At 48.5% G+C, this 24,873-nt stretch overlaps 1 protein-coding gene across 4 annotated transcripts in view; it reads left to right on the top strand.

Annotated features, from left to right (window-relative positions):
* The first annotated feature begins 929 nt into the window (after positions 1 to 929).
* The window catches only part of ARHGAP22 (Rho GTPase activating protein 22), a 166,074-nt gene continuing 142,130 nt past the window's right edge, over positions 930 to 24,873 (top strand). For 2 of the 4 annotated variants that reach the window (XM_032312003.1, XM_032312001.1), the window contains exon 1: positions 4,329 to 4,589. In XM_032312003.1, the coding sequence (XP_032167894.1) occupies positions 4,538 to 4,589 (52 nt within the window). In that variant the 5' untranslated portion in view covers positions 4,329 to 4,537. Of the gene's footprint in view, positions 1,014 to 4,328; positions 4,590 to 24,873 lie in introns of those variants that run through there. The other 2 variants (XM_032311999.1, XM_032312002.1) reach the window with 2 other exon arrangements.

Raw genomic sequence — 24,873 nt, 5'->3', positions numbered from 1 at the left:
TGATTTGGTCAGGGAAGGCAAAAGCAAAGGGCCACACTGAGTCCAGGGGAGGGGGAGGTTGGTGCACCCTTAGAGAAGGGCCTGCCCACTAGAGTCACTGGGAGGCCAGGTCAATAAAGGCTACCTTCCTGTCTCTGTCCTTGGCATTGGCTTTCAAAGGATTTTTAATCTGCTGTCCTTGGTTTCAAGTCTCAGCAATACCACTTGTAATCTGTCCCCTTGGGAAATTCACTGGACCTTTCCGACCTCAGTTTCCCAAGTGTGGAGATTTAAGTGATGCTGGTTCTTTGGGAAGTGGTTCAGATCCCCACCCCAACCCCCAACTGAGGGCTCCTGTCCTGCTAATGACCTCCAGCCCCACCTTTGTGCCCAGACTGAAGACACAAGACTGGCCAGCTGTGCAGAATTCAGGAAGACCCAGGGTGGAAATCCTCTGGAATCCTACACACCCTCCCAGCCACATGTGACCCCAGGGAAGGTGAGGCTACAGGTGAGGGTGGGGAAGATAGGTGCTACCATGATTGGGCGGCCGGGAGCAGCTGAGCGGAGGCTGGGAGGAAAGTCAGGGTCCCAAGGCGTGCGAGGCCGTGCCGTCTGGTACCCGCCAGGGGGCGCTCTGCACCAAGTCGAACTCCAGGCGGGCTTCCGCCGGCCAGTCTGCCGCAGCCGCTCCCGGCAGAGGTTAGCCTGGCAGGGAAAGGCTTCCTCAGGCGGGGCAGCCGCAGGCTCTTAGCAGGCCAAGGACAGCCATAAGCACATCGTCCCCAGAGGCACCGAGGAGCCAGGGAGCCTGCATCTGACGGATGATGTTGGGCCGGGGCAGCTTCCTCCTGGTCCTGCCCGCCTCCCCTGCTCACTCGTCACATGGGGGACCGGGGGCAGGGCCAAGGCCCCCGCCACAGGGTTAGCAGAGGGGGCAGGGAGCCCGAGCGCTCCCTCCAGGCTGTGTCCGAGGAAGGATCCCAGGCCGGCCTCTGGGCGGCGGAGACGGCGGTGTTCTCCCCGGGTAGCAGGTGAGCTAGGCTCCCCATCGGGCAGCACCCAGGCAGCTTGCCTGGATGTCCGCCTTCTCTGGGCGGATGCCCCCGGGTGGTGGGCGCTCATTGGCACAGCCCCCACGTGGGGATGAAGGAGGGGCCATAGAGTGAACACATGCGGGGGGCCAGTGCAGGACAACGTGGCCACTTGGCCATACTAGAAGGATGGGGTGGCCGTGAGCCCCAAGTACCGTGGGTCTAAATGTTCCCCGTCGTTAAACTGTGATGGGGTGACCCACAAGTCCACTGTAATATTACCTCGGTATGCTGTCAGGTGACCGTGTCTGCTCCACAGCTGGGCCTGCTGAGTGCTGCTTGTCCTTATTAATAACGCCTGTGGGTCGTGGGATGATGCCCGGTGCCCAGTATGCCCGGTGCAGGGCACGCTGCCTGAGTGCCTGACGGCCTGGGGCTCCCAGCACTCTCTCCCACAGGGAGCCCGTTGGCTGTGTGGCTGGCGCCAGTCGAGCTGCTCATGGCTGAGTCATCCCTGGGTTCCCCATGACTGCCTTGCTGGGTGCTGCTGGGTGCTACTGGGTGCTGGGAGCGGTGCCCCAACTCTGCCGAGCTTACCTGGGCTGTGGCTTGCCCTTGAATGCTGCTGCCAAGAAAGATGGTGAGGATACAGGGATGGCTGGTCTGGATGCTTGGAGAGCAGTTCTCCTGTCTTCTCTGCCTCTGAGATTGCTTCCCCTCTCCCTGGGGCTGAAAAGCAAGGCCCGCCATGTCTGCCCTTCCACCCCTGTTTTCCCCCAAACAGAAGCCCATGCGCCTGAGCCTTGTCATCCTCACCGCAGGCTGAGGGCTGAGGTCACGCTTCTAACCAGAGCCCTCCTGGTACAGTCACATACCCGACACCCCCACACACATGTTCTCCCCCCCATGATGTAAATGGGGGCCCTTCAGGGGCAGAGACCAGCCCAGGGCACATGGCACAGCCAGGACAGAGGCCCAGCATACTGGTTTCCTGGGAGGCCTCTTGGCTCTGTGCTAGCAGAGCTGAGTTGGGTCATACATCTGGCCAGGAGAAAGGTAGGGGCTGAGAAAAAAAGTAAGAGCGATCATGTCCAAGGGGAAGAATTAACATTTTACACACACACACACACACACACACACACACACTCCTGAGGTCAGTTTCATCTATCTTATCCTTACATCAGTCTGCAGTGGGCAGTGTATTTGGAGCTGGCTCCCCACATTGGTCACAGGGCTCTGGCACCTATTCCAGTATCTACCTCTTTCCTATACCAGCCCAGTCCACTCAGCTCCTCGGATGATACCAGGTTGGTTTAGCCAACACATACATCTCTCCCCAACCATCAGGACTGCTTCAAGGCTGGATTTGGTGGTCCAATCAAAGCCACCAGGCAAGAGATATTTGGGGAGATAGGGAAAGGAAGCTTCCCAGCACTTGTGAGAGAAACAACAAAAGATATAGTCTCTTCCTATTAGACATGAAGGAGAAAATATTAGCTCCTGAAGCTGGCATCCAGCATTTTTTAAAATAATTAAGAAACCTTGGTGTGGATGACACAGACACACAGCAAGAAAACAAGGGAACTTGGGGGTGGGAGGGAACTAGACTTGGTTGACATTATCAACTGCTGGATTGAGCCATGCCTGAAGTCCATATTATGAGTACTTTCCCACTAAAGGAGCCAGTAAATCCCTCATTGTGTTTTAAGCCAATTTTAATTGTCTTTTTTGTTTCCAGCAACTGAAAGTTTCTTACCTGATTATCTTCTTTTAACCAAAGATAAAATGGATACTCAGAAGGTGTAACCACCAGATTGCCAGATAAAATACAGAACAACAATGAATACCTTTATAGTAGATACTATGTAGCAGGCAATATTTGGAAAACACTTACACTAAAAACGTAAGTGGGCATTATGTAGTTTTGTTTGCTAAGTTGGGTAGCCTTATTTCAGTAACATGTCCAGATTCACACCACTAGAAAAAGAAAAACCTGGAGACAGACCCTGAGTTTTTAATTCTAAAATCCCTATTACACCAGGTCATAGGAAGGGCTTCTTTCTGTCACTCTTCATTCCCCTCGGCCACTCTCCTAGTCCTGTGTGCTTGGAGAATACAGAGAGATGTCACTCTGGATCCCTAAGGGTCTCTGAGTCTGTCTCAGCTCTAGAGTTCTCTGCTTGCCACTCTGCTCCTCCAGCTCCTGGGCTGGGGTCCACCCCAGCCTCTAGTCTGGGGCTCTGCTGTGGCTTCTTTTGCTGTTAGCTGTCCCACATCATCCCCTGGAGGCACCACTGTGGCGATTCCTCTGCTCTGGTCCCATGCTCCCCTTAGAGAGGCCAGCAGCGGTAACTGTCCACAGATGGCCCAGGCTGGCGCACGATGACACTGCCCCACTGCAGCCTAGGACAGTGCTATCCAGCCCAGCAGCCCACAGCCCCGCTGCCACCTCCTATGGCTATGACAGCCTGAGTCCCTGCATGCCCGCAGCTTGTGGGGGAAAGGGATCTGCCTACACCGAGTGCTGGCCATGCTTGTCTTATCTGTGTGGTGGGGATTGGTTCTGTGATCACAATCACACTACCCAAGCAATACGGCAGAGACAGGAGAGCAGAGGAGACGAGAAGGGGAGTAGGAAGAACATTCTGGGAGCTGTCGTCCCAGAGTTTGCTCCTGGCATCTGTAAACTCCATCTGTATTTTAATGGACAGCATCACCCCCTGGGAACTGCCTTTCCCCAAGATTGCCAAGACCACGATGTCAATGACATTGATAGCTGCCTGAAACTCACTTGGCTGTTTCCTAATTGGTATTTTCTTTTTGATTTCCCACACCTGGAAACGATGCGTGGATGGTGCTGACTTTTCCAGCAATGGAACAAAAAGCTACACTGTTAGCAGCCGGAGTACAAGGCTGAGGGTCTGCCACTGGTGCTGTGGGGACTTCTTCTCTCCGTGCAGGTATGGGGACCATGTCCTTGGTCTCCCCATGGGCAGGACTGTGGCACACACCAGATGGGAGTCACAGACAGCATCCTGGCAATCTCTGCATGCTTGCCAGTCATTGTCTGTAGCCACTTTCTAGGCTGTGTGGGAAACACAGCTCCTTCTGAATCCAGGTCAGCTGATGGAAAGGATCAAACAGAGTGTCTGATGTGTGAAGGGCTTTGCTGTTTCACTGCTTTCCTCATCTTGTTGATCCTCTGCTCACCGGGAGGGGCAGTTGTCATTATTGTTCCCATTTTACAGATGAGGAACTGATACCCATTGGTCCCATGACTTGCCCAAAGCCATTCCAAGATCCCTGGGCACACTTGTATTTAAGGGACTCATTCCTCACAGCAAGGCTTCTTGTTTGAAATCCAAGAAAACACCAGATAAAGGGCATTCTAAATATATTTCTTTTCTATAGATGCTGATCTCCTGTTACTGGAAAACAGGAATTAGCTTGTCTGCTTGAGGATGTGGTTGGTTCTTTATAAAAAGGATACACAAGAAATTTGCACATAGTCTGCCAGCTTCATTATGCTGCCGACAGCTTCCAACAAAAGAAGAACATTTGCAGCCAGATATTTCGGTAAGAATTTTATTTTATTCTATGTGGAATATGATTACCTTTGTTCTTGTCTTCTGGCTTGAGAGATGGGGTCATTTGAGGCTGGGAGACAGGGTCACTCGAGGAGCTGTCTTGGTCCTGTGGGCTGGAAGCATCAAGGGGCATCATCTGTGGTCAAGGCCTGGGCATGGGCTGATGGTGCCCACAGCCCTCACCCTTGAACTTGGGAGATGTCCTGTGTCTGCCTGAAACACAGAGCCTTCAGCATGACCATGATCATTGGAGGGATTTGAGTCCAGTGACTCAGGGCTCTGATTACATTCAGAGTCTGGAAGGATCACCGTGTCCAGAGACTGGGGTTGGGGGGGGGGGGTCGGTGAGAGGCAGGTCCTGCATGGGGAGGGGGGTACATCCTGCTTGGAAGTGACTCAGCCAGGCAGTTGGTTCTGTAGCCCCCAGTAAAGTGCCTGCAGGGAACTGAGGCACAGAGGAAGCCCCCCGTGGGTTGGGTCATGTGCAGGGGCTGTGGGGGTGGTCGTGCAGCTGCTTGTTGAGGGAATCACACAGATGCCGGCTGGGTGGTTGCGATGTGGTGTTTCATGTTCTTTGTACCTGGACACTTTCCGAGGATGATTGAAATCCCAGATACCAGAGGAAGAAACGCAGACAGTGGTCTTTAACCTAGCTCTATGTTAGAATCCCAAAGGAGCTTTTAAAAATCCCTAGGTCTTTTTAAATACTTGGAGATTGGTCTGGAGTGAGTTCCAGACATCAGCATATTTTTTGGTTCCCAGGTGAACCTCCTGTGTGGCCATGACCCAGAACCCCCCGACCGAGGCTGGGGAGGCCTCAGACAGCACGCAGCAGCCCTTGCTGGGGTCTGAGTGGGTGTGTGCAGGGACGAGCCCTTGAGCTCTATGTTCATACAGCCAAGTCACCTGGATCTGTGGGCTGGACACAGGCTAGGGGACACTACTCATAGTGTCCCTTTCTACAGTGGGGGTGGGGAGCAGCTGAAATCAGCTTTTAATTCTGTTCAATTCTAATGCCTTAGGGGTCTGCAGAATCTCCAGATTATTTCCCCTCAGTTAGGTTTATGGCACCAACTGATTTGAAAGGAAAAGTCACTCTCTTTTGTGGATGCTTCTGGCCGCCAGATTTTCACAGTAGAGCAGATACCCACCCACCTACCCCCACCCCCAGCTTCAGAGTGCAGATGCTAATTCTTTAAGGGAAAGACAAATGAGAAAGTGCACGGGATACCTGAATTTAAAGAAGGTTGAGTTAAATTTTCAAGGGTGGTGAAATTAACATAACCCAATTAACCGTTTTAAAGCAACTGGTTAATTGAGCGGTGATTTGTACTTCCATGGTGTGCAACCACCACCGCTTTGCAGTCCCAAAGCATGTTCACCACCCTGAAAGAAAAACCATTGAGCAGTGGTTCCCCACCTCCCCCAGCCCTGGCACCCACTGATCTGCCTTCTGTCTCTAGGACTCACCTACTCTGGATATTTCATATAAATGCAGGTACATAGCAGGTGTCCTTCCGTGTCTGGCATCTTTGGCATAGAATGATGTGTTTTGGATTGATCACATGGTAGCATGCATCAGCACTTCATTCCTTTAGATTTAATTAATTTTAAAAAGCATTATCTGACCACAAACAGCTTGGCAGCTTTATAAAGAGGGACTACATGCTGTTCTATAGAAGGCTTCGGAAAATAGGAAAGTCGGTCAACATAAGGGAAGCAGTTTCTCCTCCTCATCCTTGGTCTCTCTGGGTCAGCCATTCTGTCTCTCTTCCTTTCTCAATTTCTCTCTTTCTGTCTCTCTGTTTCTCTCCCTCTGGCTCTTTCTCTTCTCTCTGTCCCTCACCATAGATTCTGGAGGAGAGCAATTGGGAACTTGTGCTTGCTTTTGTCAGATATTTCCAGGGAATTGGGGCAAATGGGAGATTTCTGGGGGTTAAAATGTTGTGCCGTACCTCATTTCTTCACTCTGCCCAGAGTTTTGTCGAGTCGAGGAACTGCCCAATAGCAGGAAGCCGGAGGCCAGCCAGCACTCTGGTCTTTCATTTGGGGAGACCTGGCTAAAACTCTCACCCAGCCATAAGCCCCAACACTTGTAAGATTTTCCTGTGGCACAGTCCTCCCCATTCGGACCAGCTACAGCCTCTGTGCTCACCAGCTTCCCACACTGCTGCCCCCTGGCCTGTGCAGTTCTCTGCCAAGGACTGGAGGCTTCTCCCAGTTAGCTGACCCTCCTGGGTCCTTCCCACCATGAGTAGCTGCTGCAGGTCTGAATACTGGTGGGCAGAAAGAGGGTAACCTCTGTGCATACTGGGCCAGAGAGTCCAAAAGAAAGAGAAGGCAGCTCTGAATTCAGTCATCCGTTCAGGATCCCAGCACCTTGGCCCACAAGCTAACCTCCAGGAGCAAGGCCAGAGGGCAGCTTGGACTGAACCTCCTCCATCATAGCCCACCCCAGTGCCCTCCCAACTCTGGCTTTGCTCACTTGATCTTTCTCCAGAACAGCTCTTCCCTCCCTGCTGTGGTTGCAGGGACATGAGGAAACCACATGGACCCAGGTGGGGAGGCGAGAGTGCGGGAGAATGGGAGACTCGGAGACAGGAGAACTGAAATCATAGGAAAGGAAGGGGTGGGTGGTGCAGGAGAGGTAGGTTGATGCCATGTTGAGAAACTTGGACTCTTTTTCATGGGCAGTAGGGAGCTACTGAAAGTTGTAAACACAGGACTGATTGGATCAGATTTATAGGACACCTGAAACTTTATTATATGTCAACTACACTTCCAATTTAAAAAAAGAAAATAGATCAAATCTGTGGTTACTGGAAGTGGGGCAGGGCGAGGGAAAATTGGAGGAAAGTGGTCAAAATGTACAAATGTCCAGGTATAAACAAGTCCCGTAGAGGAGTGGAGTGTATGACACAGTGTATTATACTGCTGTATGATATATTTAGAGGTTAAGAGAGGAGATCCTAAGAGTTATCATCACAAAAAAGAAAAGCATTTTTTTATTTTTCCCTTTTTTTTTTGTACCTATTGAGATGACAGATATTAACTAAATTGATTATCGTTACCATTTCACAATAGATGTAATTCAAGTTATATGCTGTATACCTTCAACTTACAGAGTGCTGGGTGTGAACTGTATCCTAATAAAGCTGGGGGGGTGGGAAGAGCTGTTTATAGGAAGAATGCTGTGGCTTCAGGGTGTGAAGTCAGCTCTCACCTAAATTCTTTTTACAAAGACCTTCTTACTGGTCTTCCTGATTCTGCCTCTGGCCTATCCATCTCCTTCCAGTATTGCAGCTGGAACAAGGCTCTTAAAGCCTAAACCCTTTGAGAAGTGGCACTTGCTCAGCCCATCCCAGTGGATTCCCATGTCAGTCCTCCAGCTGACTCACCATCACCTGTCACATCATCTCCTGTGTTCCCCGCTTGCCAAGTGCCGGCAACACTGGCTTCCTTGCTCCTCCTTGGATGAGCTGGGTCTTTGCACATCCTCTGCCCTCTCTTCAGAGTGCCCTTCCCCCCAGACATCCTCACGGCTCACAAACTGACCTCCCCAGGACTTTGACCATCTTCTTTTGAGGTTCTCCCTGAGCACCTGTCTGTGTTCCAGTAGCACAGGTCATGCAGTAACTGAGTCAAAAGTCATCTGTCCATCATAGTGACTTAAATACCCAGGCTGATGAAATAATCATGTCATGTGGTGCCGGCAGCCAGGCCAGGGGGTCAAAGGAGAGATTGAGCTCCAGAAAGGTCTCAGATGAACAGAAAATCCTCAGTCTGGAAATCCCACATGTCACACTCATTGCCAACTCATTGTCCACCTACCCTTAAGGAGTCCAGGGGGTTGGAAGTATTTGGCAAACACCACGAAAGACCGCACTATTCACAGCCCACTCTGACATTCCTACCCTTCTTCCCTGCCTTATTTTTCTTCTCTTTGTTTACTGTCATCTCATATATGTATGTATGAGTTTATTTATTTTTTAAAGATTTATTTATTTATTTATTTATTTTAGAGAGAGAAAGAGAGTGCAGGGGGAGGGGCAGAGGGAGAAGGAGAGAGAAACTTAAGCAGACTCTGTGCTGAGGGGAGAGCCTGACCTGGGGCTTGTTCTCACCACCCCAAGATCACGACCTGAGCTGAAACCAAGTGTTAGACACTTAACCGACTGTGCTATCCAGGAGCCCCTCATATGTGTATGTATTTAACAGCCTTATTGAGATGTAGGTTACGTATGATAAAATTCACCCATTCAAAGTGTACAATTCCATGATTTTTAGTATATCTGTAGAATTGTACAACCATCACCCTAATCCAATTTTAAGACATTTCTCTCACCCAAAAAAGTTCCCTGGTACACATGTGCAATTAATCCATACTCCCACTCCAGCCCAAGGAAACCATTCATCTGCCTTTTGTCTGTATAAACCTGTCTTTTCTAGATGTTTTATGGAAATGGAATCATATATTATGTAGTCTTTTGCATCAGGATTTCTTCACTTAGCATAGTTTTGGAGGCTCATTCACGGTCTTATGTGTATCCATGGTTTGTTCCTTTTTCAGTTGTATGGATGTACACTTTGTTTCCCCCCTCACCTGTTGGTTTATTGTTTTACAGCCTAGCATATGACCTATCCTGAAGAATGTTCCATAGGTGCTTGAAAATAATGTATATTCTGGACCCATTATAAGAAGTGTCCTATATATAGCGGTTGGATCAGATTTGTTGATCATGTTGCTCGGGCCTTCTATGTCATTGTTTTAACAATTGTTGGTATGGATATGAAATCTCCAATTCTTATTATTCAATTGTCTACTGTCCATTTCTGCCTCATGTATTTTGAGGCGCTCTCTCTCGTGTGTGTGTGTGTGTGTGTGTGTGTGTGTGTGTGTGTATCTTTGTAATCGTTACCACTGCCTCCTGGCCTTGAGTGGGCAACCAATCCATCCCTGCCCCGTGTCTCGTTGCCCCTCATTCCTCACACTGACTCACGGTGAGGAGGACAGGCAGGTATGTTTGCTCTAGCTGTCTTAACAAGTGCCACCAGCTGAGTAGCTTAAATGACAGAAATTTATTTTCTCCTAGTTCTGTAGGCTACAAGTCTGAGATCAAGGTATCAGCAAGATTGGTTTCTTCAGAGCTCTACCCACCCCCCACCGCCTTAGCTTGCAGATGGCATCTTCTCCCTGTGTCTTCCTCTGTGTGCGTCTGGGTCCCAGTTTCTTCTTCTAACCAGTTATGTTGGACTAGGACCTAATCACTTCATTTTAACTTAATTACCTCTTTAAAGACCCTAACTCCGAATACAGTCACATTGTGAAGTGCTGGGCATTAGGACTTTGGTATATGAATTTTAGGGGCAGATACAGCCCATAAAAATGGGAAGGAGCCCTCTTGTTTTCCTGGGCTCCCTGCTGGCAACCATGAGCCATCCGTGCCCCAGGAACAAGGAGCCTGGAGAGAGGCTGGGCAGAGCCCCTAGTGAGCGTCTAGACAGAAGCCCTGCCAGACACAGTGCCCACTGGGGAGCCAAGAGGAAGCCCACACTTACCCACCCCCAGTGACTGAACCAAGTGTGGGCTGAGTCAGAGGATTTCCTTAGGGAGCCATTTTTTTACGATGATTTCTGTTCCTGTGCATCTGGGAGATGTGATTTGACTCTGAGAATGATTGCAACATAGGAAACCACAGAGAGGGCTCACAGCCCTTACGCACCTCGCAGCTTCCCCTCCCCTGCAGTCTCATGTAATGCTACCCCAGCTTCATGAGGACAGAGCAGCTCCCTCTGTCAGCCAGATAAGGAAGCTGAGACTAGGGAAGTACTTTGACTCCTGAGGGCACACAGCCAATGAGTGGCAGACAGGACTCAACCCAGATCTGAGCTGACCCATCTCTAGTGTTCATTCATTGCTACACCTCTGCCTTTAGGGACATTGACCGCACCTTTAGCCATGGCCATCAAATCCCCCACCTGAATTTGGAACATGCCCCTCGTAGTAGGACTGGGTGAGTGGTTCTGCTGCTGATACCATTATCCCAATTCTGAAAAAATCAGGCTGGTCTTTAGAGAAAGCCAGGTCTGGATGTAGCTCCTAGGTCCACCGCTTACTCTGTGAGCTTATTCAAGTTATATAATCTCTCCATTTGGGCTCCTCACTAAAAAGGGGAGATCCTGAGAGGTTATATCACAGAACCTACATAAGGATTACGCATCTAATAAAAAAACAGAGAGTTCAAGGAAGGGCACAGGTTAATTCCTGAATGAATAAGAATTCCTGTCTGGGTAAACCATTGGGTTCTACTATTAATCTCTGGCTCTGAGCTGTTGCCTTTGGCATTTTTTTTTTTTTAAAGAAAGTGGAATGATCAATTTGTGCCTGATGGAGACTCTGTGTAGGGTTACAAGGACCATCTACTTAGAACCAGGCATCCTGTCTTGTTTCTTCAGTGTTCGGGGAGTGCTAATCCAATACCAGTCAACTGAGGGTCCCAGAGAAAGTCGGACTGTCATAGAGATGAAAGCTACTGAGGCCACCAAAGGTGGCCATGCCTGGGAAGTTCACTCAAGGATTCTCTAACACAGAATTGATAGTTCATTTAGTCACTCAGCACACAGGGGCTGTGCCAAGCACTTGTTCCATGCACTGGGGATGCAGCAGGTAACAAAACTGATAAAAACACCCACTTCTTGGAGCTTATTCATCACCTGTTACAATCTAATGGAGGGGTCTATAGGAAACCATTCTTTAAAGTCTTCCATGTAGATCTTGGGCCTCTGGGAGGTGAAGCAGGATCTTCCAGCGACAGGAAGGTGGGAGGCACAGTAGGAGTTGTTTGAAAAAGAATAGTCATTCTGTAGCAGCTATAAAATCTGACATGGAAAAAGCTGGGAAATTGTCATTTCTACCCATACAACAGGGGAAAATGTAAATGAACTTAAAACCAGTGACTCTTCTTAGACTCATCAGAAAATTGAGGTTTCAGGGCAAACCACCACCTCAAATCTGGAGCCATAGGGGAATTCAGAAAATAATAGCCCAGGTGAGTTTACCTGAAGCAGAAGCCACTGGAATCATGATCTGGTACGAACACTGAAATGCTAAATTTGACTACCTGCTGGAGGCGGGCTGTGGATTAGCTTGACAGTGAGAAACTCCTGGGGACCCCAGAGTCAGCCAGTGGGAGGGGCACACTTTCATGGGTTTCTCCTCCAGGAACTTCACCAGATTCTCAAGATGAAGAGTCAAGATGTGTATGCCAGACAGGGGGAAAGGAAGAGCAACCACTGGAAAAGATGACCAAAATGTTCTCCACAGCAAAGGCCCATTCTCCAAGTAGAGCTCCTTACCAGAGCCAAAGTGACCTGGTGGGAGGGTAGTTGGCCAGCTCCAGGTCAGCTAGACTTCCTCTCACCTCAGGAGATGGAGAAAAAAAGGGGGTGGCCTATTTAGTACTTCTGCGAGTCATAGCCCAAGGACTCAGGCCCACAAAAAGCCTGAGTATTAACTACAAGGTTATAACAGGCTTTCCCTCCCCGCACCTCACCAATGCATCAGCTGGGTTCGAGTGTCACAGCGCATCACAGCTGAAGAAGCTGCCGACAGAGGCTCTATTTAGGAAGGAGTTCTTAGGGAAACCCAAAGACCATAGAGAAAGGAAAAAACAAAAACAAAAGCAAAAACAAAAACAAGGAAGCCAGAAAGCCTGGAAGCCTCTGGCACCTACAGTTACCATGAACATTAATCACAGCATGGAGCCCAGCCAGATTAACATAAAACCTCAGACGCGAAGAGCTACACACTTCAATTTCTGTTACCCAGTACGTTATGGATGGCTGCCAACCAACAATTACAAAATACATTAACCAGCAAGACAAAAAACACAGCCTGAAGAGGAAAACTGAGCCCACAGAGGGAGCCTGGAAGTCACCACTCCTTCCTAAGAACAGGTTCAAGCTGAACAGATTGAAAAATCAACCATCCTTCTGGGAGCCGTGATAGAAGGGAGGACCCGGGGCAAACCACTACCTCCGGGATTGGAGACAGACAAGCAGGACCCAGGGGTCACAGACACAGCAGAGACTCCCATGTGGATGCCACCATGGGAGCCAGTGTCCACAGAGGGAAACATGTGTGTGGCTGATGGTTTACGGGGGGCTCGGTTGGGCCACTCTGAGAGTTAACGGCTCTGGGGAACCCAGTCCTAGGGGAGCCCCACCATACTGTGTGATTTACCTCCAGGAGCTTGGCCAGGTTCCCCGGGTAAATATCAGCAGGAGGAGAGGAAAAGGAACCATTTTTGACCAGCGTGCTTGGTTCTTTGTGTTTTTTTTTTTTTAAGATTTTTATTTATTCACCTGACAGAGAAAGATCACAAGTAGGCAGAGAAAGAGAGAGGGAAGCAGGCTCCCCGCGGGAGCTGAGCAGAAATCCCAATGTGGGACTCGATCCCAGGACCCCGAGATCATGACCCGAGCCGAAGGCAGTGGCGCAACCCACCGAGCCACCCAGGTGCCCCGCGCGCTTGGTTCTTAACAAGGCCCGACATCAAGGGAAATTGGCTCTTCAGAGCCCCACCTGATGGAGCCTGATCAGAGCCTGACTGACCAAAAGAACATAGACACGTAGATGCCCAACTCCAGGCAGCTCTAGCCGAGCATCAGAACCAGACCCAGACGTGGCAGAGACTTTCAAATTGTAAGGTGGAGAATTTAGAATAACTATGAGGGTTGTGTTTCGGACTTTCCGGCGATACTGTGAGTTACTTCACAATGGCTATGAGGTGGGGATGAGCATAGGGGAAGTTGATGGGGACCAGTACCTGTGAGGAGTCAGCGAGCAGGGCTGAGCAGCGAGAGAAGCTGGGCTGTGATGGAAGCAGCGCCTCAGTACCCTGCACACTCAGCTAAGGCTGGGGTGGGTGCTGGAAGCTGTGCTGAGTTGGGGGGAGAACACCAGGCCTATATACCCCCCCTGTGACCAGCCGGGACTGTGGGAGTCGCCCCGAGGAAGGGAGTGTACCTTAGGTGAGGACATCTCCAGCAGAGGTGGAGGCAGGGCGGGGGGGTACACATCAGGCCTCGGTGTCATCCGGGTTACACAGCAGAGCCCACGACAGGCTGTAAATGCACTTCGTCTGCAAGATGATGCGTCTGCAGAATACAGCCGGGGGGGGCCCGCCTGCCGGGTCAGGGGGGAGTACTGCATTCCTCCCCGAGTCAGTGTCCCGTGAAGGGTGGTGGTCCTCTCTCCACTCGGACTCCCGGGGTAGAGGGACAGCAAGGCAAGCTCTGGCCCTTCTCGGCGGGACACGGGACTGTGGCCCCCACGTCTTACCTGGAGCAAAGAAAGGAGCTCCCGGAGGCTGCATGGAGAATGAGGGGGGATTTAGGCCCATTTTATGATGAAATCCTGTTGGTTATAAATATGCTTTTGCAAATATTACTGAAGCTGTGACTGGATGACTTTCAAAAGTCTTTATCTGTTTGTTTGTTTTTTTAATTTTCAAAAGTCTTTACCCTTTAAATTTGCTAACAAGGTCACCAAGGAGAATCAAATGCCTTGAAAGCAGATTTCTGGGCCTATCGGTGGCTTGGAGGCCTCCAAGGTGGGCGAGTAAAGCCCACGGAACCAGCAGTCAGCTCCGCCGCACACGTACCATCTGGCAGACACCTGTGCACAGTCCTCGCTACTGAAGTAGACGGAGCCACCTGGTGTCAGACACCCCTGCAGTCTGGGCTTGAGGTGTCGGCTTAGCTCCTGCTCACAGGTGGTCTGGCACATGTCGCTTATCACCTCTGGGCCTTACTTTCCTCTTAGAACAGGAACGAACAAGATATCTTTGGGTGGGTGGTGTGTGTGAACCTTGGTATCAGGGCTTGGCACGTGATATGCACTCAGCAAATGGTAACTGCTGACATGGGATTACCCTAATCTGCCCTGAGGGGCGGTGCTCCCACCAGGGCCAGATGTGCTCCTTTCTGGTGGGACTGGCTCCGATACTGCGTGAGAGCACGGCTGCGAAGACAGGGTGGTCCTGAACAGAGAGGGCAGGCTGGATTCACATGGCCGCTGCAAGCAGGAAAAACAGGCCTGATGGCAGTCCCCTGCTGTCACCTCTGGGTATTGTCCCCTTCTTTGAATCCCAGAGTCATGTGTTCAAGTCTTTGTCTTGGGACTGATTCTCCAGGCAACTCACAGTATGGGACCAGGGCCCTGAGGCTAGACAGCACCTTTCTGCAAATGACGGAGGTGTCCCTCTTCCAGGCTGAGCCAGCCCCAGGTCACAGAGCATGGCCTCAACAAAGCCCCCTGCGTCTCTTCAGCTAGGCACACTGGCAGCAGGGCCCAAATGCCTAGCCCCACACAAGGGTTCTTACAGAGTGTGCCCCAAATTATAGGTTTGTGATCATCTGTGAATCCTTTGGGATACTGGCAGAGACTGATATTTAAAACAGCAAATTTGGAGAGAGGAGACGGAAGCCATGGCCACAGGCCCAAGCTGTCCCCCATGGCCCTGCCCTGGAGAGACCAGAACCCCTGCACGGTCCCTGGTTCTTTTTTTTTTTTTAAGATTTTATTTATTTATTTCTCAGAGAAAGAGATAGACAGAGAGCACAAGCAGGAGAAGCGGCAGGCAGAGGGAGATGCTGACTCCCCACCGAGCAAGGAGCCCAATGGGGGACTCAATCCCAGGACCCTGGGATCATGACCTGAGCTGAAGGCAGACACTTAACTGACTGAGCCACCCAGGTGTCCCCAGTCCCTGGTTCTTTGCTCTCTCCCAAACCCTGCCCTGGGCATAGCCCCAGGAGGGAGTGTGGCAGGCCCTGGCCGTGAGGGTTCACATCCAGAGGGAAGATGACAGCCTTGGATATTTTTCTGACCCTCTCTGATTCTGATACCAGCTGGGTATCCAACAATTCAATTCCATTCAGTTCTGGCACCAGCTGTTCAAAGTTAGTGCCAACCCTACAGGTTAGGGACCCAGTCCCACAAAACTGCTCCCGCTTCAGACACTAGCTGCAAATGGGTTGCCCAGCACTTCTGTCCAACTTGACTACAAATTCAGGGATTCCTGGGATTCCTGTTTCAATTTTGATAACTGCTTGAATGGCTCACAGAACTCACAAAAATGCTTCACTCACTGTTACTGATTTATGTTAAAGGATATTGTTCGGGGACAGTCAAATGGGAAGAGCTGTGTAGTCGAGGTATGGGATGAAGGTAGAATCCCATACCTCCCTGGGTGTGCCACCATCCCAACGCCTCCAAGCCAGAAGCTCTGTGAACTCTGTCATCTGGGGGGTTTTGTGGGGAGGTCTTCTGACATAGGTGTGATTGATCAAGTCATTGGTTTCTGTGACTGAAGTAAACTTCGAGTCCCTCCCCTCTTCCCAGAGGTGGGGGTAGGAGTGAGAAGTGGGGCTAAGCACTCCAGTCCACTAATCATTTCTTGGTCTTTCTAGAGGCCAGCTGCCATCTTGAAGGTCTCTGGGGGCCTGTCAGTAGCACAGACACAGGTGTGGCTGAGAGGGGCTTGATGTGAGCAACCAAGACCCTCCCATTGCTCAGGATATTCCAAGTGTTTTTAGAGTTCTGTGCTAAGAACCAGGGACAAAGACCACATTTAAATTTCCTATTACGAAACACACCCTCCTTATGCGTGTCCTAGAGATGAGGACTGTGTTCTCCCAAGCTGGATCCTTCCACAGTGCTTGGCACTGGGCTTTGTAGCATTGGTTCTTAACAAATACATGTGGAGAAGAAGGGATCAAAGGTCTTCCACCTTCCCTGAAGCCCCAACTGTGTTGCCATGGGTTTGAGACGGGCTTCAGTTTCGAAGACAACAAGTTAACAAGTGTCGATGTAGCACTTTCCAGAAACTACCATTTATTGAAAACCGACTCAGTGTTAAGCTTCATCTCTGTTTTCATGGGTCATCATGATGGCCCTGAGGGCAGGATATCATTAGTCCCAAGGAGGATCTGAGAGGCTGAGATACGGGGGGCATTAGGATTCAAACCCAGCCTGTTTCTTGCCAACCCCTTGTCAGGTCTCCTGGCTGGAATCAGGACGAGAGAAATTCAGAACCAAGGAGGTCTGGCTGGGCGAATCCATGTTATAATGGTACAATTGGGGGGTGGGTGAGATTAGCTATTGCAGTATAACAAACCACAAAAATCAGCAGCTTCGAAATGTGAACAATTATTCTCGCTGATGGGTCAAGCTGTCCTGGGCTCACATGGTCTTCTGGGCTCTCTGGCGTGTCCACAGTGGGGATGCTGGTAAGGAGGGCCTCCCTCATTTTGTGATGGTTGCTGGCTGTCTGGTAGGGCAAACACTGGGGTGACGGGTCCACGTGTCTCTCATGGATGCAGAGAAGGTGAGGGATTTGGGAGATTTTTGCAATCACTCTACCACAGGAGGGACATGGCTGCTTTTAAGAATTGGATGCTTGTTCTCCTGGATCTCTCATGGGGCTAGATTTCCTGGAGGCAAGCTAAGCATTTGGAGAAAAAGTTTCTGTTCTAGGTGACATGTTGTGCGTGTATAAACCCACTCCTTTGCTAGGACCCTGAGGAGATTGAGTGTGGGTAGGTGGTGGAGCAGAGCCTCCCTCCTGGGAGCCTTGAGGCTGAGACACCAGCCTGAGCCAAGCCTGGGCCAGAAGACGGGCCCAGCAAAGCAGGTGTGTGAGTGTGCATGTTGGGGGAAGGCCCTCCTTTGCAAGAAAGGGCAATGTAAGCACCATCTGGTCTAATTCCTGCTAGACTCAGCCATCTTTAAGCTGAAGGAGAGTTAGGAAAAAACTTCAGGGAGGAGATACAAAATACCAGCGCGACCCTTACAAGGAACCACCCTTAACTTGGGTGTATTGCAAATACCAAGTGTGTGTTTTGAAATCCTTTAATGCATTGTCACGTGCCCTGGTGGCAGCGTTGCATTATGATTCAGATGTTGATCCTAGAGACAGGTGGATCTGGATTTAAATCCTAGCCCCACCCTGACTCCCTGTGCGATTTCCATTAGGCCACCCCAGTCCTCAGCTCCACGGGAGGCCACAATGGCAGCTAACTCAGAGCGGTTTGAGCTCAAATACTTACAAGAGTGTTTGAGAGTATTCCACTGTCCCACAGTGCGTGCTCGTGAATGCAATTTGATCATAACATATTCATCCCACTGTGAAGGGATGAATCATGGGAGAGGAACTCATTCGTGAGACTTCCTCTCTGAACTCTAACTTCCCTGTGGCCCCGTTATCCCTGTTTTACATATGGGGGAGCAGCAGCTCAGAGAACACAAGCCGCTGGCCCAAGTTCTCAGGGTTACCCACAGGCAGGATAAGGATTTGAACTCAGGTCTCATGGGACATAAAGTCTAGGTAATCTCCTTGACTCCCCAGGCCTCCCTTGACTGACTCCTTCCAAAAGATCTCTGGTGACAAGATCCCAGAAGAGCACAATGGTCATAAGACATCAAGTGTTTTGCTAGATATTTTACTCACTCTTCACTCAACATGATGGCTTAGGTGTGCGTGGCTAAGAAGCAACATATTTTCAGGGAAATGACAATTGTTAATAGGAGCAGGGCCTCCCATTAGGGTTCAAATATGGTAGAATCCTTTCACCCTGACCACACGGTTTAACATGCTTCTCTCTCAGTGACATGAGAACTTATCTTTCTCAGAGTTGGCTCAAAATGGCTATCTTTCTCTTGACCCAGTCATGTTTTCTCAGATCTGGAAGATGCCATCAAAATTATCCAGTCCAACTCCTGCATTTTCCAGAAGAGGGAAAAGATCTGGACTGGATGGAACTCAGAACACTGGGATAGGTTCTCAAGTCCAGAAACCAGGTGCTTAACATCTGTTTTTTTCCTGGGCTATCCAAAGAGATGTGTGTAGGTCCCCTTATTTAATCCTCTGAACAGTGCTGGCCATATGGTATTCATGTCCCCATTTTAAAGAAGAGGAAACAAAGACACAGAGAGATTAACTGATCTGTCCAGGGTCCAACCTCTTGTCACTGGCCAGCCTGGCATTGGAAATGAAGTGTGACTACAGAGGCTGATTCAAGAAAAGCAACTGAGAAATATACAAGCCCACTCAAAATTAGGGAGTCCTATTTCACAAGGAGAAAACACTCTAAGCACTCATCATTTCAGGAAGTGGTATTTTGTGATTGATTTGACTTCCTCTTGAGAAATACCAGAGCAAATGAGTCACAGTGACCCTCTGGGCCAAGTTCCTCTTTTTGGGATGTGCCCCAAAACAGTCTTGTTGTGGCAGTTTCTGTGTCAGCCCAGGGCCCCCCTTGGAGATTGGATCTCTGAACCTGGAACCTGGTGATGAGTCCACATTTCTTTAGCAGCAACGTCACTCCTTTGCTCTGAAGTGTTCTGCAGGGATACAGGTGTCCCCTGACCTGGACAACAAGGAACCTGCTAGGCTCCCCTCTGTCATTCAGTCTCTTAGTGTGTTTGGGGTAGAAGTGATACACCCTCTCTCCACATCAGAAACCAGTCCCAACCTTCCACCAAGGCACCATGGCAAATTTGCCCTAGATGATTCAGTCACTCATTCAGTGAATAGTTATTAAGTTCCCTGGAGACGCAAAGCTGTGCAAGGGATGATGTGGTTTCTGGAAGAACGCCTAGGAGAGTTAAGACATACTCACGGAACTAGATCAAAACTGCCACCACACAGCCTTCCTTCACCTTGCTACGCAAGGGATACCAGGCTGCTTTGGCCTGCACTGGTTGACCAATTGGGGGCGATAGAGAGCAGCACGTGCTCCTAAGGCCCCTGAGCTCAGAGGTGGCGGGGACTGTCCCCTGAAGGCTGGTTAAAGGCAGGAGGGGAAGGCAGAACTCATAATAGGAGGACCAGACAGAACCAGGAAGTTCCCCAAGGTGGCCAGGCTGGGTCAGCATGCAGGTGGTCCCTGCTGGAGCCTACAGAAACACATTTGCCCATAGTTACCTCTAGACCAGAGTCGTTTGCTCTTAGAAAGGGGGCTGAGAAGCTATGGATCAGAGTCATTATATTCTGAGAATAAACACTGAGCATGGGGAAGAGTAGGGAGACGTGCCAACCCCTGGAGAGGAAGAGCCCATCCCCCAGTCAGCACAGATCCCCACACTGGGCAGCAGCAGGTGGTGACAGAGGAGTGGGCCTCACCAGCAGGGCCACGTGTTCTCCAGGGCTGTCATAACATGTGACCTCACGCCAGGAGCACACCTGTGTGAGGGTGAGCCTGTGGGTATGTATCAGTCTGTACACATACTTGCATGTGTGAGTGGTGAAGCCAAGTTCAAGGGGAAGTGTGTGACAGTGTCTGAACCTGAGCCCGATCATGTGCCTGGGACAGAACGTGCGTGTATGATTGTGAGCACAAGGGTGTATATGTAAGACTGTGAAAGCGTGTGTGTGTGAGTGTGCGTGCACACACATATATGAGTGTTTGCACGTGTGTGTGTGTGGCTGTGTGCACATGTGAGTGCATGTGTGAGGGTTAGTAGTTTCATATGTCTGCCTCCCTCCTCAGTGTTAGTAGTTTCATATGTCTCCCTCCCTCCTTTAGTGTCAGGTTACCTGTTTTATAACTGGCATAAAGGAAGCCACACACCTCCGTTTTGTGAAGGGTCAAATATGTTCCAAGCATATGCTTCCTGCTTCAAATCCTGGTCTCATTTCATCTCCATCGCCACCGTGGGAGGTGACAGTTGCTGCCCCTATTTTGCAGCTGAGGTGACTAAGATACTGGGAGATGCTACTCAGCCAGTACATGGTGGGGCCAGATTTCGATCCCAAAGCCCAGGCTCTATCCGTGATATCACCCCATAACCTGGCAAATGAAACCAAGAACAGAAAAATCTAATCAGATGACAGAAACTCATCAGAACGCTGGGTCTGCAGAGGGTCGACCGGGGCTGTGGGCCCTCGGCACTAGCATTTGGTGTGTGCCAAACTGTAGCAGCTGTACGCCCGAGCAGTGGGCATGGCGAGTGTCCCCACCAGCTCACTTCCTCTGAAGTCACCTCCCCCTTCTGCTCCCTGTTGTATTTACATCAAGAGACTGCCTGCTGAGTTATGCAGAGCTGCAAACAGAGAGGCCACATTTGGGGAGGCTTGAAATTATTGACCAAAACACAAGACTCTCGTGCCAAAGACGTCAAAGCAAACCGCAAGCTAGTGAGCAAACTGTTTTAATGTGCGGGGCAAATAAGTGTGTTATCTTTAACGGTAAGAACACAGATTAACTGGCGGGGCTGTTCCGGAGGATATGTCATATTGTGGGACTATCCGTTACCTATTGGTATGAGAAGCTAGCTCTCGGGGCCAAAATCTTAGGAAGGAATGACCTAGTAGTGGTTCTTCGCAGAGTTTACTGGGTTGTCAGTGCACAGCTGGTTCTTGCTTATTGTGAGCCCCAGAGTCATTGCTTATACACACTCTTGTACATGTCCTTATATAGTGTTCAGTTTGCAAAGACCTTCCACATACTCAGCCTTCCTACCTTAGTATGGGCCATTTGGGATGGGCAGAAAAGCAATTATCATCTCTGTTTGACGGATGAAAGAACTGGCACAGAAAAGTTAAAGGACCTGCTCAGAGTAACTCAGATCAAGGCTGGTGGGCCAGGAGTCAGACTCAGTGCTCTCGCTCTTCATTCCCTTGGCGCCCCACTGTGAGAGCTGTTTTCAGCTGACCACAGCAATCATTTCCAGTTTCCTTTAGTTGGAGCCTTAGTCATCCATTGCCTAGATCATCCCAATCCTCCTGTTCAATTCTCAGCCTCTGGTACTACCAAAGAGCCACCTTGCACTCCTTGGGAGCCATCCTGTAGGATGAGCCGTCTTTTGGGTGGGAAGATGAATGAGCCCAGAGGCTGTGGGTAGAGAAAAGGAATGTTGCTTCCCTCACAGAGCTAAGGAACAAAGTGGGTAGGGTACAGAGTAGGGAGCCACCCCTTTACCCGTAGACAAAGACATTCAGGACCAACTTTCATGTTGAAGTCAGTAACCATGACAAGGTCATCTCCCTGTGCTGTGGCCAAAATGACCACTGCACTGGGGCTTGACGCCCAGGCAACATGTTTGGGCTATTCTGGGTGCCGTGCAATTCCATATAAGTTTTAGAACAAGCTTGTCAATCTCTACAAGAAGTCATCTGGGATTGTGTTAAATCTGTAGATCATTTGAGGGAGTACGAGTATTGCCATCCTAATGTTAAATCTTCCAATCATTGAACATGGAGTGTTTTTCCATTTATTTAGCTCTTTTCAGCTAAGTTCCTTTCAACGGTGTTTTCTAGTTTTCTGAGAACAAGTTTTGTACTTGTCTTATTCAGTTTATTCTTGTATATTTTATCCTATTCGATGCTATTGTGAAAGGGATCATTTTCTTTTCTGAGTTCATTCTCAGATTATTCACAGCAAATGTGTAAAAATACAATTGATTTTTGTATATTGATCTTATTACCCTTCACTCTAGCTGTTCTCATCTGTTAATTCTAATAGTTTTTTAGTAGATTCCTTAAAATTTTCTATATACTGGGGCGCCTGGGTGGCTCAGTGGGTTAAAGCCTCTGCCTTCAGCTCAGGTCATGATCTCAGGGTCCTGGGATTGAGCTCCACATCGGGCTTTCTGCTCAGCAGTGAATCTGCTTATCCCTCTCTCTTTTCCTGCCTCTCTGCCTAATTGTGATCTCTATCAAATAAATAAAATCTTTTTAAAAAATTTTTTCTATATACAAGATCATGTCATCTATGAACAGAGATAGTTTTACTTCTTTCCTAATCAGGATACTTTTATTTCTTTTTCTTTCCAACTGCCTTAACTAGAACCTCCAGTACAATGTGGTCTAGAAGTGGTGAGAACAGACATCCTTTTAAATTTATTGAGACTTGTTATGTGGTCTAGCATTTGGTCCATTCTGGAATGTGTTCCATGTGCATTTGAGAAGAATATGTATTCTGCTATTCTTGGGCAAAGTATTCTATAAATGTCTGTTAGGTCTAGGTGGTTTGTAGTGTTCTTCAAGTCCTCTATTTCTTCACTGATGTTTTGTCCATTATTGGATATTGCAAATGGGATATTAAAGTTTCCAATTACTATTGTTGCACTATTTCTTTCTTGAGTCTATTTTTGCTTCCTGGACTTCGGTGCTCTATTGTTGGGTGAATATATATTTATAATTGTTACATATTCATGGTGTACTGACTCTTTTATTCATATACATTGTCCTTCTTTCTCCCTTGTAATAATTCTTGTCTTAAAGCATATTTTGTCCGAATTTAGTATTCCCCCCTCCCCCAGCTCTCCTTTGGTTACTCTTGGTGTGGGGTATCTTTTTCAATCCTTTTACTTTCAACCTATTTGTGTCTTTGAATCTGAAAGACAGTAGTTCCTCCTTACCCGTGGTTTCAACTTCCCCAGGGTGAGTTACCTGTGGTCGAACATGGTCTGGAAGTAGATAATCCTCCTTCTGATGTGTCATCAGAAGGATGATGTGTCATCATACTAGCTTAACCCTATTCACATTGCCTATGTCATTCACCTCATTTCATCTCATTATATAGGTATTTTGTCATCCCATAGCACAAGAAGAAAGGTAAATACAGTATAATAGGATATTTTGAGAGAGACCACATTCATATACCTTTCCTTACAGGATGTTATTATAATTGTTCTCTTTATTTATGAATTGTTGTCACTCTCCCACTATGCCTAATTTATAAGTTAAATTTTATCATAGGTATACGGGTATAGAAAAAAACATAATATATATAGGGTTTGGTACTATCTGTAGTTCAGGCATCAACTGGGGGTCTTGGAGCATATCCCCCATGGATAAAGGGGGCTACTGTAAGTCTCTTTAGACAGCATATTGTTGGTATCTTTTTAACCCATTCTTCTACTTCAGCCTTTTTTTTTTTTTTAAGATTTTATTTATTTATTTGAGAAAGAGAGATCACAAGTAGGCAGAGAGGCAGGCAGAGAGAGCGGAGGAGGCAGGCTCCCCGCTGAGCAGGGAACCGGATGCAGGGCTTGATCCCAGAACCCTGAGATCATGACCTGAGCCAAAGGCAGAGGCTTAACCCACTGAGCCACCCAGGTGCCCCTACTTCAGCCTTTTAATTGGATGTTTATATTTATATTTATTTTTATATTTATATTTAGTGTATTTACTGATATTTAGTGTAATTACTGCTAAGGAAGGATTTACATTTGCTGCTTTGCTACTTTTTTCTGTGTCACATATCATGTTGTGTTCCTCAGATCTTTAATTACTGACTTCTTTTGTGTTGAGTAGATATTTTCTGACATAGCCTTTTAATTCCCTTGTTTTTCCTTCTTTTTCCTATATATGTTTGGGTTGTTTTCTCAGCAGTTGCCTTGGGGATTACATCTTAATTTATAGCAATCTACTTTGGATTAATACTAACTATACAAAACCTTTTCCTAGATATCTCTATCCTCACAGACATACATACTGTGTATGTTACATCTTCACACACTGTGGGCTTTATACACTGGGTGCTCCTCACCATAAACTTACCATTATTGTTTTATGTAGTTATCTTTTAAATAAGAAAAAATGAGAAGTTACAAAGAAAAATACATTAATCCTGTCTTACATATTTACCTATAATTTACAGCTATTCTTTATTTCCTCATGTGGATTTGAGTTACTATTTAGTGTCCTTTCATTTCAGCCTGAAGGCTGGAGCCCACATCATGCTTCTCAGCTTCTCCAGCTATTTCTTCATGGCCAGGTCCGCTTGTGATTAGCTATCTCAAGTTTTGTTTATTTGGGAATGTATTAATCGCTCTTCCATTTTGGAAGAATAATTTCATCAGATATCGACCTGTTGGTTGACAGGATTTTTTTTCAGCCCCAAAGGCTAAATGTGTCACCCACTGCAGGTTGAAGGAAGGTAGTGTGTGTGTACCAGATACTCAACAAAGGGCAGAGATGTACACCCAGACAGGAGCTGGGTTTCGAACAGATGAGGATGAAAAGGTCTGGAAGGAAAGAAGCGTCTGTCGGAGTGGGAAGACCCCATCCAGCTGCCCCTTCTGGGTGAGCTGAGATGACTGTCAGTCATAACCCACAAGAGCCTCTACCCGGGGACCATGACAACAGGCTGTGGAAGACAGCAGCCATGGCTAGGAAGGAGAGTCTGCGGTTTCCCGTCTGAGATGAGCGATGGTTAGCTTGGTGGCATAATTGGGGAAATAAGGAAGGAAATAACCATCT

This window comes from Mustela erminea, chromosome 14 (genome assembly GCF_009829155.1).
Source record: "Mustela erminea isolate mMusErm1 chromosome 14, mMusErm1.Pri, whole genome shotgun sequence".
Classification (NCBI taxonomy): domain Eukaryota; kingdom Metazoa; phylum Chordata; class Mammalia; order Carnivora; family Mustelidae; genus Mustela; species Mustela erminea.
Note: the sequence above shows the minus strand (reverse complement) of the source record. Positions and strands in the feature narration are given on the sequence as shown.